We start from the raw sequence: 19,078 nt of genomic DNA on the forward strand, positions 1-19,078 counted from the left end.
ATTCAAAAATGATTTATTTATAAAGCTAAAAATATTGTTATTTAGATTTGACTCTTTGATAGCTTTTCCATGGCCATGGCGTTAATATATAGCTGAAGCTAACTTCGGTCAAAAGCTATTAAAGATGTTTGGTTGCATAAAGAAATCAAAATGAAGGGGTTTGAGGCGGACTGCTAGATGAGTGAAGATAAATGTGTCACCTCTGCTGTTGTTCATGATTCTGATCAGTGACTAGTTTGGATGAGAGAATGGTATTAAATGTCTGCTTTAACATTGTTTGGAGTGGTTGTGTGTTCATGCTCGTGTGTGCACATGAGTATGTACTTCTGTTAAGGGCAAGAAAGAGCGCCCAAAAAATGTAGCCCTATCACAGTTATGTTACACTCTATGTTCTATGTTCTTCAGGAGCAGAATCAGTCTCGGTAAAGGATTATTGATTGACTCATAAAGTAGCAGCAGCATCTATTCTTTAAATAAGTGAAACCTGTGTAAAAATTTTGGACCAGGAGTAAGGTCTTCAATTATCTCTAGTCTTGTTAAAAATTCTAACAGCAGCATTTTTATTCAGATTTAAACAAGTTGTTCTAATATAAGTCCAAACTGAGTTGAATTTTTAACCTCTGATTCTTGCCCTTAGGTTTTCACCTTTAATTTGCTGTTGTCTATTAAATGTTTTGTCTCATGGCTTTGGAAATAGACAAAACAACAGATTAATTATTTCCCTGCATGTTGCTTCAATTTATTTCTGTCTATTTTGTTTCAATTTGAAAAATCTGAATGCTATTTACTTGCATTACACATTGATCCAGTTCACAGCTTCACAACATTTGATGCAAATACAATGGTATAGCTCAGTTTTGTGCTTCAGCTCCACTTTAAACTTTTAACTGGGTCATAAGCAGAACCGCTGAGGGATTCTGTTAAGAATCCTAAAGCATCACTTTGAGAACAGACGGCAGCACCATACTGACAGAGTGTTTTGAAGGCAGCACAATTTCCACTCAAACACAACATTCTTATTCTTTGGCAGCAAACCGGCCCATCCCACACATGTAAACACACAAACACACACAAACACACACACACACACACACACACACACACACACACACACACACACACACACACACACACACACACACACACACACACACACACACACACACACACACACACACACACTGGTCCAGGGAGTGTGTGTTTCCCATCAGTCCTCTGTTTCTTTTTTGTCTTATGGACTGAAACAAATCGGTTGTGAGTTTTAGTCACCACATAAGACTGTAAATTTTCTACAGTGTATGTTGCAAAGTTATACTAATGTCAGAGCTCTGGCTCTGCTTCAAAATACAAGTTTTTCATGTTCCCTCTCTGGATCATTCTCTGGGGGGGTTTATCTGAACGCCTACCATGTTCTATTTGTAAAGGAGATGGTTTCAAGCCACTTTTTATTTCTGTCCTTGAAAATTAATGACTAACTGTATGAAAATGTATCTGCAACTTTTTATTTATTCTACCTTAATGTTTCCTTTTTTAAAAACATATAACAATCTCCCTTACCAGTGCTAATAAGCCATTCATGAATACTTTTCGACTGGGCCTGTGCTTGTTGCATAAAATGATGTGCACTCCCCTTTATTCAATCGACCGGTATTTCAATATTCATCTGTTTTGCAGCCAGAATGAATTCCCCTGGGTGTGCACTTAAGTGCTTCTCTCCATCCTCTCCATCCCATTTTGAAATAAAAAAATTGAATGGATCTGGTGTATTGTCAGAATCAGTAATAAGACGTATTAAAACTCATTGTGTCTTCTCATAGCAAAGCAAATTAAAGATGAGGTCTTGTCAATGTCTACTAAACAAAGATGAGAGCTAACCAAGACCCAAAGGAGATTTTGTCCATTTTACACTTGTCTTATCTGTGTGATAACCATGGTTCGGTCTCACACCGAGCCCCATGTGAGATCTCTTATATTTCTTATAGTGGTCTCAGTCTTAGGTCTCAGCTGAAAGAAAAATAAGAGCAGTGTCATCTCTAGAATTTGTCTAAATATGACAAGTTAGTCTCACAGTCAAAGTTCCTAAATTTGTCTTACAGTTGCTCCTCCCTATTCTCAGCTAAAGATGAGCTTTCAAGTTTGTCTCAGCATGATATCAGCGACATAAACACCAAAGTTATGTCTCATACAAGTCTTATAATAATCTCACCAAGTTACCATAAATGAGACTTAGAGCAGTTAATTCACAAGATATATATGATCTTTATATACATAAAACCAGTCCATTCAATACACATTCCCATTGTTGAAATGATTAAATTACTGCATAATTTATTTCACAAGCAGAAATGCCAACAAGATTATGAATCCCCCATAGAGGTTTTATTGCCCTTTTCTGTTTTATACCACTGAGAAATAAGTAAGCCTATCTTTAAGCAGATCATCAGGTTATGTTGCCTTTTGCTCTGCCTGAGGGAGACTTCATAGAAAACTTTCAAAAGTATCCACCTTTTACATCTAACTATGATATTCTTTTGTAGTATAGTCAGGTTTGGAACATTGTGGTTATCACTGCTGCCCTAGAAACAGAAGACTCATGGTTCAAACTGTGGCTTGAGATTGCACATCAGCAACAAGAAAGTCTGAGGCAAAGCTGAAACATAAGAGAAACAATGAGAAGATCTCAAGTAAAGATGTGCAGTGAGAGACAAACAAGGCATTAGTCACAAAAAAGACAGAAGTGAGTTTCACAAAAATCAGATTTCTCCTTTTTGTCTCATGAGGTCACAACAAGCAAAACACAAGATAAATACTTTTTGTTATGGGTTGTTTAACGTTTGAAATATCAAAGCTTCCAGCACTAATTATGCCCTTAACACAGTGACACTGTCATCTCTGAATTTGGCATTTATACATTTAATCTCACAATGGATTTGATTTGTGCTGTTAGCGATGCTAACAGCGCAGTGTTCTTCATGGTTTTCTGAATGTTGTTCTGCTGTTAACTTTTGTAATGTTAATTAGCAAATTCTGCAATGCTACAATGCCAAAACAAGATTATGAGCACAGTTAACATCCCCTACTAAACATCAATATGTTGGCATTGGCATTTTGAGCATGTTAGCTTGATGACTTTAGCATATAGCTAAACACACTGCCACACCAAGGTATCACAGAGCTGCTAGCATGGCTGTAAAATCCTGTCTTGTTAGATAGAGGGATATCAGCATAGTGTATTTCAAGACAGAAGAAGTTTAGTTAAAGGAAGATGAAACAAAAATTAGAAAAAAATATGAGTCACAGTATGGGATTCAACATGCTAGAGGACAAGTGTGTATGGCTAAAGCTAGCAATACAGTGGTTTAATTGGTGTTCATCCGAATATTTCCCAAAACTCTAAAAATAAAAGAAAATCAGTAGTACATTTTAAGAACCTGAAAGACCATAACGATGAAGCACACTCACTCTTTGTGTGCACCTGCTGAAAATGATCTGGTGCCCAATTTTCCCTTAAAAGTTAAATCGAGCAAAGAGCCAATCTTCTCCACTGCTATTTTCCCCATATCCAAACTGAACAGAGGCAATTGATAAAAAATAGACAAGCTCACCTTTCCAATCTCACTCTTCAGCTTGTACTGGTTCAGCTGGATACAGTCCTGTGAGAGGGGAGAGAAAAATCATAACATCAAATACTAAATCCTCAACTTTAGCTTAACACAAATGCAGAGAATGTTTCAATGTTAAACATAATGTTTCTTATTCTGTTCTCTGCATTCTTATACAGTTTTTTCCTACATATGGTAAAAATACACTGAACAGTCATAATATTCTAACCCCCAGCCAAATATTGTGAAGGCCCGTCTCCCATCAATTCAGTTCATAAACAACCCTGACCCGATGAGACATGGACTCCACTAGACCTCTGAAGGTGTGCTGTGGTATCTGGCACCAAGACGTTATGAGAGTTTTGGAAGTTGTGAGGTGGGGCCATATGGATCAGACTTGGTTGTCCAGCATATCTCGTACATGCTCAGCTGGATTGAGATCTGGAGGATTTGGAGACCAAGCCTCAATCCCAATTCACCACTTGCCACTACCACTTAGCCTTGCCCCTATATATGCGCATTCACGTCTAGAGGTAGGGGGGGCCTGATTCTTGTTAGAATGGAGGGGTAGGATGAAGTGTTAATAAGATCTGAAAGTTACAATAACCATAGTATTGCCTTAGTTTAATGTTGTTTCAATGCATTATGGTTATTTTCTTTAGAAAAGGCATGCTGATAAATGACGTGTGTTTGATTTTTGATGTATCAAGGTCTTAAAAGGTTGTCCCCTTTTGTAGGGAAAGGGTTCGCTACTACTACTTCAACTCTGTTCTGAAGACAGAGCGCCACTCAAAAACAAAGGAGTAGAGGAAAAACAAGAAATGGGGTTGTCAACATCTTGAACTTATCATGTTTCTCCTGCCCACCTTCTTCTACTACTCTGTGGTGCAGTTCTGATGCTCACATGTCCATTGTTGGAACTTTTGGTGGAGGATAGGGGTCACTAGGACACCCTGGATGGTCTATCGCTACAGAAGCCTGATACACAACAAACTGTGATGTATTGTGTTCTGACACCTTTCTATGAGAACCAGCATTCACTTTTTCAGCAGTTTGAGCTCCAGTAGTTCTTCTGTTGGATTGGAGCATGCATCTCCCCATGCGCATTAATAAGCCTTGTCCCCTCATGACTCTGTTGTCGTTTTTTTCCCCTTCCATAAGGCCCTGTCACACCTTGACGATTTAGCCAGCGTATGCCTGTGCATAAAGAAATTGGCGAGTACCCTGGTGCACGTCGCATAAGTAGGTATGTTTTGTTTAAGTTAGGAGCACGCTGAAGCCTGCTGGTATACGCTGTAGTACGAGTACGTCGACTTACTGCAGAGTATGGATCATACGTCCGACATATGCCTGCCATTAGTTTTAGATAAGTTATCTGGTTTTGATACATGTTCACACACTTAGAGCTGTGTGTCTGCTCGTGTGTGTGTGTGTGTGAGAATCCTTGGAGCCAGAGGTTGTGCTAGACTTTTTCGTTCTCTTTCTTTTGCCTGACAGGGTCATAAAAATCCCGTCATAATCTATTTTTACCTGTCACTTTAATTTTTAAAATGATAATAATGAAATGTTCAATAGCATTTAATTTTGATTCATTTTTAATTAATAATCAGTCCGAACAAGCTGAACAGAGAATCCACACCATGCCATCACACATCAAGCTGATGAATACATATTACTTTTTCTCTGCAGTGACAGAAACCACTGACTGTGGCCCCAGTAGCTACATATGAACAATGAAATTAAACAATTGCACTCAAAATATGAACAGTTCACCTGCTGTGGCCTGTATGCACAGTCTCACACCTTCCTCTTGGTCCGCATGGACATGAATGCAATCTTTTAATGGCATTTCTTTAGAAGTTATCATCGCCCAAATGGATGAGCAGATTTTTACCATCCAAACTGTGTTTGAAACACTCATCTTCCTTTATCTTTTATTATTTACAGATTCTCAAAGAACACCCATACCAACCAATCGCCAACCTCTGGTCTTAAAATATGAGTCCAATGCGGAGGTGCTAAAAGCTGCAGTTCATCGAGGATCCGCTTGAGGCTGGCTCTGGAAGTACTGGAAGTCACATACACATGAATGGAAAAAAGACGATCTTTACAGCAGAAATAAACATGTTTACAGCCTGGTACAAAAGACGAGTGTAGCCTGGGTAGCTCATTTCTCGATCTGGTCTCACTGTGAGGGGGGTGAATTTTTTTCGATTGGCCTCAAACAGCGCTTCAGAAACAGATGGGTGACGTCACAGATCCTACGTCCATATTTTATACAGTCTATTTTACCAACCCTTGCCAATTTCCTACAATGTTGGTGAACATGGGGATGAAAAGGCTTTCATTTTCTACAGGGAAGAAAAACAAGACCATCCCTAAACAAAACATTCCCACTGTGTGTGTGTACATGTGTTTAAAGTCATTTATTCCTGAGCTGTAGGTAACAATGAAGTCCGTAGTTTCTGTTTATCGTCTGCAAATCCATTAGAGTGCTACTGCTTAAATGGCTGATTTGCAATTCCATAGCAACCACCCGCTACAGCACAGAGTCAGCCAAGGGCAAGGCGGGTGGAGGAGAGAGACGACCACAGCAGGACAGAAAGAGGGGGGAAAAGATGGAGTGAAGGGCTGGGGGGGTTCGAGATTTAAACATGAGGTTCAGAGACAGGAAAATCAATAAGACAAAAGTGAGTGGTGTGAGTGTGAAGGGGGACGAAAACATGGATTGAAGCAACTGTCTTATTAGCCTAAAAAAGGTGTTAGTTTGTGTGCCAGAGCCAGACCAGTGCCTGAGGGCTGATGCTGTGTGCAGGATGAGAGGAGGCAGTAGATGTAACAAAACGCAAAGTACCGCACCAACTCAGTGCAGGGTAGAACTCAACTCAGCAGCAGGCAGGGTATTTTGGAAATATAGTCAATTACATAACACTCCTGGTTATGTAGCTGATTCTGAACATTGCTTGTGGTACTGCAGGAGAGGCTTTGTGGGGTTTGATGGTGTGAAGCACTGTGGGCAGGGATTATGACAAAGGGGTAAAGACAGAATAGTAGATAGAGTTTTGTAGTTGAAGCAAGCAGTGGAATTTAAAAAAGGATTTCTTTGATTGGATGGGGAGACATGAAAAGAAGAGAAAATAGGGCGGTGGAGGATAAAGGGAAAGTCAAATGAGGAGAATCAAAAGAAAAGAACAGTAAGAGGGACTGTAACAGTTAGCCTGCACATGCTCAGTGGGCTCTGCACTGCAGTTAATACTCTGTCAGGACTAATGGATACAGAGGGCCATGCAGAAAGCATTAAATACATCCGCCACTCATGCACAGCATGCATGCACACACTCAAATGCTTCCCTGGGCTGCAGTAAGTCTTCTGAGGGCTCTTTTGGTCATCCTGTCACATTGGACCGTTGTTTCAAATTTGCAATGCAGCCTCTGAATGCAACACATCTCTCTCCTCATCCTGTGTCCATTCAAATCTCCCTTTGTCCTCCATTCTGTCTTATTTGCACCAAACTCTCCCTCCATTACTCAGAGAGTAATCAATACAGGTCTAAGTCTCATAGATCACTGCCACTGCGCCATTCAAAATCAATGACCATGCATTTCCTTTTTATAGAGGTAGTGAGCATGCTACCCTCAGGAAGTATGTAGTAACCAAAAGGAACCTGTGTTTGATGGTATTTACAGCCAGTTACGGTAAACTCCTTCCTCCTTCATTCTCAAATGAAAGTTGAAAAATTGTGAAATGGCTACAAAAAAAAGAGGATCCTTTCAGAATAAGATGGTTGTTCTGCATCGTTGTTAACTCTCACGTGTCTTGTGCAAACGGAAGAAACATGCAGAAGTGACTCATAACACAGGAGAGGCTTTACTTTTTAAAAGTTGAGATATTAAATGTATGCATACAGATTCAGTCCTGTATGTGTCTGGTACCAGCTACTGGTGACAGTGGAGGAGTTAAGCATTTTAAACTAATGTGCTGTGATAAGGAAGAGACACTTGTATCAATCTGTGCTCAAAGGACTGCCTAATATTCTAATTACTCTGATGCAAAATCAAACATAGACCTAGGCAGACATAACAGATGTAAACATTTTAAATCTGAATCTCAGAGAAAACAGAGAATCTTTCAGAACAATATTTCCAAAGAGACTGATCAGTCCCAGCTTTTTTAATGAACACTAGCAGTACATATTTAACAGCATCATTTTAATGGTACAAGAAGCTGAGAAGCTGCAGGCCCTTAGTACAAAGTGGCCTTGAGTTCAGATACAAACAGAGAAGAGGGGACTCATCAGAAAAGAGCTGCATAAAAATCTATTTTGCAAAATGACCCTGCCAAGTGCTCTGATTTGGTTTCCTCTCTACATTAATCTTTGTGTTTAATATTTATTTCCCCACTCTCACAATCCAATCTGACCACACTTTGGAGAGAAGATTCTCGTAAAAATCAGCCCTTCCCGATATGTCCTTCTTTTGTTTCCCTCAGAGTATTGGTTAACTTTTATTGAGTCTTATCCTAAAGGAATTGCTCACCAATTCTGAACCTTATCTCTTTCCTCCCAACTAAGTATTAAGAGTAAAAAACACCTGCGAGTGTTGCCGGTGTTATCTGTGCCTCTGGAGCACAGTGGGGCACAGCAGTAAAAGCTTTTGTTCTTCAGATACTGACACTGTTTGATGTAATATATGTCCTAGAAGAGCTGCAGGCTGTTTCAGCGTGGATCTATAGTCACTGCCTTTGGTTGTGCTTTAAACTGCTAAGCTTTCTACATTACCATTAAACAAAAAATAGACCCAATTTTATAGAGGCATACGGTTATTATTAGAGATCATTTTTAATAGACTTAAATGCTGATATCCGGATATTTTCAAACTCACTTAGGCTTACACCAATACCAATACTGATACAGATGTCGATACAGATATTGATACCAATACCAATAACAATAACAATTAAAATGCATCACTAGTCTGTGGGGCTTCTTTTACCTCACTTAAAGGGTTGATCAAGAGCAATGGATGGGTGAATGCTGCTCTATTTGTTAGCCTTTTGAATGACTGAAGTGGAGGCTGCTGATAGGTTTTCACTTGCCCTGAGGCTTCTTCGTTCTTACTTTTCAGAGAGTCTTGGTGCTTAAGAGAGACAGTCCTTAGGATGTACAATGAAATTGGTAGTGTTCATAGACCATAGAAATAATATACGTAGTATATCCGTGACATCACCCATCTGTTTCTGAAGCACTGTTTTGAAGCCAATTATCGCAGGTGCCATATTGGAAACGCTGAACTCAACCTAACTTCTGTCGAGCTAGTGTGAGGTAAAGAGGCAGGCTTTGAGACTCCTAGCCAACAGCTATTGTGTTCCTGCCTGTCAATCAAGTCAGCTGTGCCTCTCATAATGGAAGACATGTAATCTTAATATCTTGGAAATTGCTGAGTTATGAAAAAATCACCCCCGTACAGTGTGTGCTGATCGAGAAATTAGCTATCCAGACTACACTCGTCTTTTGTACCAGGCTGTAAACATGTTTATTTCTGCTGTAAAGATCGTCTTTTTTGAATTTGTGTGTATGTGGTTTCCGGTACTTCCGGAGCCAGCCTCAAGCGGACACTTGAGAAACTGCAGTTTTTAACACTTCCACAGCGGCTTCAATTATCGTGGCTGGAGGTTGCCTCTTGGTAGTGTAACAGGAGGGCTGGTTTGCTCCATCTCACATCCCTTATACTTTACAAGCTTTGCTAAGCTGTTTTTCTGTTTACGACACTTCAAAATACCTCCATATAGCCGACATGTTGAAGTTTATTGGTGTGTAAGCTGTTACTGCGTGTAAAATTATCACATCTGCCGATATCAATAATTTACTCTTTGATCTTTTATCTGCTGATACTGTGCCAATCTCGTGCATCCCTGGTTGTTATGAACAATCATACTTGGCAGTTTTTTCACTGACTGGATCTTGAGGCAAATTTATTGAAGCCAGACTTAAGACTAAAGAGAAGCAACACAATACTGTGGCTGGTTGCACACAATGCAACTTGGTACATGTAGGAACTGGTTGCTTGGCTTACAAAGAAGGAAGCTTAACTGTCTTGGTATTGCACAAAGCAGGAAATACACAGCTTATATTCATGTAATTTACAGTAAAACTAAATGGATGTTGCAAAAAAAGGCAAAAAATCCCTTAAAAATAACCTTGCAGTACTGTATGTGTAGACACACAAACGTGAGTAAACAAGATTGATTTTCCCTCTCCGTCTCCACCAATCGCATCTACTTTGATAAATTATAATCAAGTATTACTCAGTGTATTATTTTATTATTTAAGTACTTCCATGATTAGCTGCACTTAGGAAACACTGACTTTGAAATTTGGTTCAATAGATTCATCTGTGTTTGATCGACTTTAAATACTGAAGCCTCATTTCAGCCTTGACTGAACTTGAGCCTTTTTTGCAAATATAGATATAAGACTAAATTTTCCTCTTAATTTAGACTGAACCGTCTCATTCAATTTCATACGACATCGGTACGGTGGCCCTGAGCGCTCACAGCACTGCAACTTAAGAAAACACATACAAAAAGACAAAACACAAGCAAATAAAGAAAACATCTTCATCAATTGGACAACACATACACAGCATTTAGAAAATGCGCTGCAAATAGACTGCAGCACAACGGAAGTGTTTCCAGAGGACACTTAAAAGTGATGCACACGTCCGGACGATGTTAAAATAAATCAAAAACACTTACTTTTTTATCTCTTCTTCCAACACTACTGAAGGTAAGAGAACCTTAATAGCGCTGTGACTCAAAATCAACCACAACAAGCATTTCTGGACGTGTGCATCACTTTTAAGTGTCCTCTGGAAACACTTCCGTTGTCTTGCGGTCTATTTGCAGCGCGTTTTCCTAATGTGTTGTGTTGTGGTCTTTGCAGGGCGTTTTCTAAATCCTGCGTATGTGTTGTCAAATGATAAAGTTGTTTTCTTAATTTGCTTGTGTTTTTTCTTTTTGCATGTGTTTTCTTAAGTTGCAGTGCTGTGAGCTCTCAGGGCCACCATACATTGGGTTTCTGACAAATTATAATACTATGGGGAAGAGCATTTTACCAATTTTTTGTGTCCACTTTCTCAGGATTGTCTTAATCCTTACTACGTAGATATTTGTTTGAGTTCCCAAGGGGAGGGAAATTATACTCACTTTGTATACAAAACAGAGTGTCTGACTAAAAGCAAATGCAAAGAGAAAATCAGGCGTGAGAATTCAATGAGTTTCCTGAAAAAGGCTGTGAAAACTGAAGATGTGAAACACTTCTGTGCTTCAGTAACTAAGCTGTGCACTATTTCCTCCTGAAAGGGAATATGGGATTTCCCAATTTTGTGTGCCAATAATTGTGTTGGGGATATGATGAAAACCTAAGATGAAATCAATCACTTGTCAATCATTTATATGCTTTTCTACTGTGGTATCTGCTTCTATATACAGGCAACTCAAAGTGTCAGTCATAGCTGGTATTTGTGCAGCTAGAAATGTCTCTCTCTCTTGGGGCGCTGGTGGCCTAGCGGTCTAAGCGCCCCACATACAGAGACTACAGTCCTCGTCGCAGGGGTTGCCGGTTTGATTCCCGGCCGGTCAACCATTTCCTGCATGTCGTCCCCCACTCTCTACTCCTCACATTTCCTGTCTCTCTTCAGCTGTCCTCTCAAATAAAGGCAAAAGGCCAAAAATATAAAAAAAAAAAAAAAAAAAAAAAAAAAGAAATGTCTCTCTCTTTCTCCCTCTCTCCTTCTCTCTGCTGTGTCATGCTGTAGCTGTAGAAAGAGCGAGAAAATACAATCAACATGACTCCTTTTTATGGCTCAGTGATGGAGCTTCAGCTCCGTTTGCAGATAGGAAGGACACAATGACAGGTCTGCCGGTCTGTGGCAGCAGTCTGTTAAATTCGCAGGGGTTCCACATCCTGGCAGATGTCATGAATTTTTAATGTTCACTCTGAATGGAGTGAGAGGAAAATGGAGGGGAAAATTTGAGGAGTCACCCACCACTGCAGGATACTTTTTAGGGGTTAGCACAAACAGAAGCATGTGTATTTTCAGCTGCATGTTGACTGTCTTATGTAAGCCATGACGCTCAGTGTTGTTCGTAAATAATCTATCTCAAAAACTATCTCCATAAATGCAGTTTAAGTAATAGCTCAACATTTTGGCAAATGTACCTTTTCACTTTTTTGCTGAGAGCTAGATAAGCAATATTTCTTACACACATTTCAATCAATCAATCAAGCATTATTTATATAGCACCTTTCATACAAATAAATGATATTCAAAGTTCTTTCAGTGATTGAAAACAAGAAAGAAGCAGAAATAAAATAATGCAAAGACATATTAAAAAACAAAAATGTATTTTAAAATAGAGACTACTACATTTAACATGAAGCTACCCCCTACAGCATTTAGCTTAACTTAGTACAAAAATTAGCCCTGTCCTACCAAAGTGATCAAATCAAACTGCCAGCAACATTAAAGCTTTAAGCTTCAAACTTTAAAACTTGTTTGTTTATTTGATTAAAGCTCTGAAATGTCAAGTAAAGCCATTATGTGGGGTTGCAGGATTTCGTAGGAGATCTGGGTTGTTCATTAGTGAGATCTATTGGTGCTGGTGTTTCTGGGATTTTGTGGTCTTTAAACAGATAAAGGCTAGCTCAAGCCCAGAACAAGTTGTTGATTCTCAATAGCAAAAGCGACACCAGCCTCAGATGTCAGCTGTCATACAACATGTGTTTTAAATCAATATGATCCTCTTTAGATAAATATTTTAAGTCAACTCTGTTTGGTGTTGGGGTCCCACTCACCTTGTCTGTGTTATAATTTCCACAACCACCTGTTCACTTAAGCTCTGCATTTGATACAGTTGATCATAGAGTACAGTCTGTGTTAAGGATACAGCTCTTAGCTGGTTTAGTCTAAATATTTGGTGTGCATTTCCCTCATCCCCTGCTCCCCTAACATGCTGTGTTCCCCAGGGTTCAATGCATGGTCCATCCTTATTTTCTGCTTCTTCTTGGTCAAATCATTCAGAACCACAACATGAACTTTCATTTCTATGTGTGTGACACACCTCAAACACTTCCTCTCTCACTCAGACCTTGAAAAACACAGCCACGTGCTCATTTCATCATGTCACAACAACTGTAATTTCCTGTACTCTGGTCTCAGTCATGAATCCATTTCTCGCCACCAGATGATTCAAAACTCAGCAGCCAGACTATAAACAAACACCAAGAGACAGGATGTATCACCCCAATGCTCACATCTCTAGACTAGCAATTATTTACTGGATAAATTATTTAGTCCAGCTGCACCCTATGAGCTTGCTTTGTCACTAAAGGTGACACAGCGTTTTCTATAAAAGCCCCCTGCAGCTTTGAAAATCTCTACTTGTGAGGTCAGCTCCACCAGTACCTTTTTTTAAATCACTTCATAAAACCTAATTTTACAGAAAGGTTGTTTTATAGTAAACCTGTCGATTGCCTGTTTTACATCTTTATTTCACCTGGTTTTATTGTGCATACTGTTTTACTGACTAAATTGTTTTGTTTACTTTTCATTTCACGCACAACCTGACTGTATTGTATCTACATTATTAACAACTCAAGTCCTACACCTAATGTTTTTCAATGTTTCTTAAGGATATTTTACCCTGCCAGTTAGCATTTTTTATCTTTGGTGTAAAGCACTTTGTAACTGTGTTTTGAAAGCTGCTACAGTGCCTTGCATAAGTATTCACCCTCCTTAAACTTTTACACATTATGTCACATTACAAGAACAAACTTAAATTTATTTCATTGGGATTTTATGTCATAGACCAACACAAAGTAGCGCATAATTGTTAAGTTGAAAGAAAAATAGACATGTTGTTAAAGATTTTTGACGAATATAAAACTGAAAAGTGTGGCTGGAGAGTCTGTGAACAGCAAAGTCTTGCCACATATTCTCAATAGGATTCAGGTCTGGACTTTGACTGGGCCATTCAAACACATGAATATGCTTTGATCTAAACCATTCCATTGTAGTTCTAGCTATGTGTTTAGGTTTGCTGTCCTGCTGGAAGGTGAACCTCCGCCCCAGTCTCAAGTCTTTTAGCTCCATCCATCTTCCTATCAACTCTGACTGGCTTCCCTGTCCCTGCTGTAGAAAAGCATCCCCACAGCATGATGCTGCCACCACCATGTTTCACGGTGGAGATGGTGTGTTAGGGTTGATGCACAGTGATAGGTTTCTGGCACACATAACGTTTGGATGCAGGTCAAAAAGTTAAATTTTGGTCTGATCTGACAAGAGCACCTTCTTCCACATGTTTGCTGTGTCCCTATATGGCTTGTGGCAAACTTTAAACGGGACTTCTTATTGCTTTATTTTAATGATGACACTCCATAATAGCCAGATTTGTGGAGTGCATGACTACTATTTGTCCTGTGGACAGGTCCTTCCATCTGAGCTGTGGATCTCTGCAGCTCCTCCAGAGTTACCGTTGAGCTCTTGGCTGCTTCTCTGATCAATGCTCTCCTTGCCCGTCCTGTCAGTTTCAGAGGACGACCATGTCTTGGTAGGTTTGCAGTTGTACGCTTTTCATTTTCAAATGATGGATTGAACAGTGCTTTGTGAGATGTTCAAAGTTTGGAATATATTTTTATAATCTAACCCTGCTTTAAACTTCTCCACAACTGAACCCCTGACCTGTCTAGTGTGTTCCTAAGTCTTCATGATGCTGTTTGCTCACTGATGTTCTCTAACAAACCTCTGAGGCCTTCACAGAACAGCAATATGTATACTGAGATTGAAGTACACACAGGTAGACTCTATTTACTAATGAGGTGACTTCTGAAGGCAAACCGTACCCCCTGATAATGTTAATCATCAATAATCTGTTGCAGTAAGCAGCAAACTAGCCCCAAGATAACGCTGATATACACTGAATAAATACTCATTTTCAAAATAGAAATGCAAAAGCAAGCTACAATGAGGAATTCCTTTGACCAAACCCGAGAAATAGAGGTGACAGCCTGAACAGTCTGAATCTATTGAGTACAATACGAAAGGAAAGGCATCAAGTGTCACTAATTTTGTCCAATTTATATGAACAGCCAAGCACACATGAAGAAAAACAAGTCAAATGTTCTTCATGATCATTACAAATTGTTTTCACCCCTACTCCTCCAGTCCTTTATGGTTTATTCAGCACTGCACAGCACTGCACAGCACTGCACAGCACTGCCCAGCACTGCCCAGCACTGCCCAGCACTGCCCAGCACTGCCCAGCACTGCCCAGCACTGCCCAGCACTGCCCAGCACTGCCCAGCACTGCCCAGCACTGCCCAGCACTGCCCAGCACTGCCCAGCACTGCCCAGCACTGCCCAGCACTGCCCAGTATGCATTTCACGTCTGTCTGAAGAAACAGTTTGAAGCGCTGTTGTGAACATCAGATCATGAATGCAGTCACACATTAAAGGGAGAGTTCAGTTTTCTTAGGTAAGGCTCTATGAGATACTTGCCAATAGTAAATGTATTAACCACAGGAGATACCAGTCAGCTCGGCCTTTTCGTTGAGAAAGAAGAGAAGAAGCTAGACTTCCAACTGCTGCATGTGGGGCCAGGGCGATCATGTAATTTAGCTCATTTCAACAAACTCCAACCAGAGCACTATTCGGTTCTAGGGTATGCACTATTTGCCACAGTTATTTGTATTTATTGTTAATGTGAATTGAGTTTGCACTGGAGCACATCTCTAATACCACTCGCTAGCTAAGCTCACCGCTGATGTGCCCTCTGCGTCTGTTGTTATGTGAGTTGAGACACAATTTCACTGTGTGAGTAACTATTTGCTTGACGTGTTTAGGATCCAGGGAACGATATTTGAGTGATGTAAAATTGAACTGACCATTGAAGGCTTCTTGTTGTACAGTCTGTTGTTGTGATTCATTTGGTCTATTGTTTTGTATTAAAGCTAGGTTGGTAGTCACGGAAAACTAGCATGAATTTGAATGTAGCATTTCCTCAATACTCCGTGTAGACCCTTCCGAGCTCCTCCAAAACGACACCCCCGCTCACATGCACGAGCGCCGTTAATTCCAGACCATATGATCGTGACTGATTCAAAACCGGTCCTCAGCACATCGATTGTATTTTGCACTACATCAACTCATGTCTCACTCAGCGGTAAACAGCGGTGAAAGTTAAAAACACAAACAAACATGGCTGTTGTTAGTACTCACAACTCACAGCGAGCCGGAGAGAGGAGAGACAAGAGGAGAAGTTTTTCATTCATTCAAACATTGATTGTTGCTTTTTTGGTTGGCGTGGTCACGGCCGACAGTGAACGGTTATTAAAGATCAACGTGTTCACGAATCGACTCGTCATCCCTACAGCATCCGTCGGACGCTACAATGTAAATTTCTGTAGGACTTACTGAATGTCATTAATTCTTTTACTTGTCAGAGCCCCCGTGGTGAGAGCTTTTTAGACTCTGATCCGGACTTCAGTCTTGAGCAAAGCACCTCATCGGGTCAGATGGGACAGGCCCGAGGTTGAGCGAGAGTGGCAGTCAGTAGAGTCAGGGGACGAGGAGTGCACGCTGGGGAAATGTATGTGCAGGAGGCGGGCAGAACGGCAGGACAGGATTTGATTGGTTTCATAAATGGGCCCTAAAGGCAGGGATTGGTCAGTGTTTTCCCAGGTTTACTCCGGCTGTAGATAGCAGCTTTTTCACTCTATTTTAAGAAATGGGATATTTAGTTTACAGCTGTAAAGTTGGACACAACATGGTGTTAGTATCATATTAACTACTATTGTTACACTCAGGTCAATATGCTCATCTAATGTTGCTTGTTGAGCTTGAGTTTGCCACAATATGTTTTTAAGTTTATTTTTGGAGCATGAAGAACCTTTGAGGTTAAATAGAGAATTGTCCGGACAGTGTCAGTCATTGTTTTGGATTATTATAATAATAATTATACATTTTCATAATGCAAGCATGTTTTTCAGCTCTCATGTTAGTGAGAGAATATCCCTTTAAGTTCCATTTACCAAAGATAAAAAAATGTGTGATTAATTTGCGACTGATCACAAGTTAACCTTGGAAATCAAGCAATTAATCTTGATTTGAAAATGGATTGTTTTACAGCTCTGCCTTTATCGTAATACACATCTGACAACAGTGCAGGGCCTTTAGAATTACATATGCTTTACATAGTATGTGACAACAGCTTAATAATGCATTATCATATTATATCAGCTAATTTACACATGTTCCCATGAGAGGTGCTAACATGGGACTAGTGTTCACACCTGCTCATGCTTCCTTCTTCCTTTCATGTTGCACACAGGCCTTCTGCTCTCCTTTCTTTGGTGAGCATGAAGAGATATTGAGCTACGTTTGTAGTGACCACTGCTTTTATGAACACAATGGAGCTGCTTTCTCTCAGTTTGTGCCTCACTCCCCGCTAGGATACCACCTGTCACACGCAACTGCAGAGATTCATCAGCCAAATGTCCTAATTCAGTAGATGAACAGTGAAGGAAAAAAACTCGGATTTTTCTGTCTTTCTATAACTCCACTTCCATTTACTGCCTCAATGTGAAATATTCAGTGGCAGCTTCTTCAAATTTTTGATGATCAATGTAAAAGAATTGCATCCTCACCTGGGAGTCTGAAATGGACACACGTTTCGATTCCACGGTGGGCTTGCGAGCCACTCGGGGGGAAACATGCGTGTACCCTCCTCCAGAGCCTGACATGTAAGTGCCTTTCTCCTGCAGTGATAACTTCCTCCCAGTCATTTGAGGCCGCAGTGGTTGAGTCCTCCTGCCCTGAACCCCATCCTTTTGACCCCCGCCATTCTTCACGCCATTTGTGGCTGAGCCGCCCGAGTCTTTGGTCGTCATGGCTGACAGTGTGTCTGTGAGACTGCTGGTCTGTGTGTCAGAGTCGGGGCCCAGCCTCTCACAGACAGGGTCACTGCTCATAGCCATGGCTGGTGTAGAGGTGGGAGGAGCAGGAGCAGGTGGTGAGGAGAGTACTGGACAGCACCCAGCAGCATCAACGTGACCCTGGCCAGCCTGCGGCCGACTGGTTCAGGGTCCTACCAGAGCTGGAAGACAAAAAGAGAGAGTACGAGCTCAGTCAGATACAGGAAAATGACATTATCTAAGATGACCAGTTTTACATTTAAAAACATTTTAATGGTTACAAAAGTTTTTTGGATTGATTGGATTGGATTGATGAGCATGGCACTGTTTTCTCCACATACTTACAACTGGGGTTGTCAGTGTTAATGCATTAATCCCGATGTGATTAAGGTAAACCATTAATACATTTTATTCTTTAATTACATGCTATTTTGTTATTTTGGCACACAGTGCTTAAGCTGCAGTAAATTCTGAGGCTTGGGATAATAAGAGAAAACATTGAGACCTGATAACGGCTTTCAATTAAAACTTGAAGCTCCTGTGAGGAACTTTTGATTTGTATCAATTTTGGTGTCCCCTGTGGAAAATGGGTACATCTTATTATTTTGCTTATCTTGTACGATACATGTCTGAGTAGTGTTTTCTGTCAAAAAATTGATTGTGTTTCTTTGAATGGCCAAATGTATCACTCACTGTGAATCTTTACTGTAGAATATTATGTAAAAACAACTTTTATCAGCTGGGTATCTTTTTGCCTGTGGCAGTGATTTCAAGCATTCCAAATAACATTATATAAATGTCCAGTCTTTTTGATGATAGTCTTGTTTGTTTTTGTAGGTCTTAGAGGCATCAGAATCATTTTCACTTAGTTTTATAACCTGCCAAACATTCCTCACAGGAGCTTTCAATGTAATAGACAAGTTAATCCAAAACAAAATCTTAATTAGGGGTGAGTATTGCCAAGAACCTCACGATACGGTACGTATCACAATATCACAACATTGTGATATATCGTGATATTCTACACAGTTAACTAAGAAAAACATAGAGATGGTGTATATGTAAGTCACACAATATTACTCAAAATTGAAAGGACGAATTAAGTAAAAATTATTTGGTTGAAAACAACCTTTCCACTTTATTGTTTTTGAAATACTGAAGTTGTATTTTAGTTCAAACTCGACTAAAATGTGAATTTTTACTATTGCAAAAATATCGATATTAAGAGTTGAAATATTGATATCTTAATTGTGTTTTTTTTATTACCATCTTCCAGTAATAGATACATCCAACTGTTAAAACACCTAAGCCACCAAGTAAGACTAGTTTAACTTGAGGAAGAGTCTGTTAGGGTATACGGTATAGGATGGGCAGGTAGGAAAATGTAGATGAGCAGGTTAATCAACTTTACAAGGTCTGTAACAACCACTGAACTGTTGTTTAAACAATGGTTTAAACAATTGATGCTATCAGGATATTGAGAAATGTGACCAATTAAAACAAAAA

General features: G+C 39.9%; 1 protein-coding gene across 3 annotated transcripts in view; it reads right to left on the reverse strand.

Moving 5' to 3' along the window:
- Positions 1-19,078, reverse strand: part of camkk1a (calcium/calmodulin-dependent protein kinase kinase 1, alpha a) — a 100,478-nt gene that overhangs the window by 48,070 nt on the left and 33,330 nt on the right. For all 3 annotated transcript variants that reach the window (XM_034683899.1, XM_034683900.1, XM_034683901.1), the window contains exons 2-3: positions 17,306-17,754; positions 3,606-3,653 (exon numbers count right to left, since the gene is read on the reverse strand). In XM_034683899.1, the coding sequence (XP_034539790.1) occupies positions 3,606-3,653; positions 17,306-17,635 (378 nt within the window). In that variant the 5' untranslated portion in view covers positions 17,636-17,754. The remainder of the gene's footprint in view (positions 1-3,605; positions 3,654-17,305; positions 17,755-19,078) is intronic.

The sequence above is a fragment of the Notolabrus celidotus genome, chromosome 5 (genome assembly GCF_009762535.1).
Source record: "Notolabrus celidotus isolate fNotCel1 chromosome 5, fNotCel1.pri, whole genome shotgun sequence".
Lineage (NCBI taxonomy): Eukaryota > Metazoa > Chordata > Actinopteri > Labriformes > Labridae > Notolabrus > Notolabrus celidotus.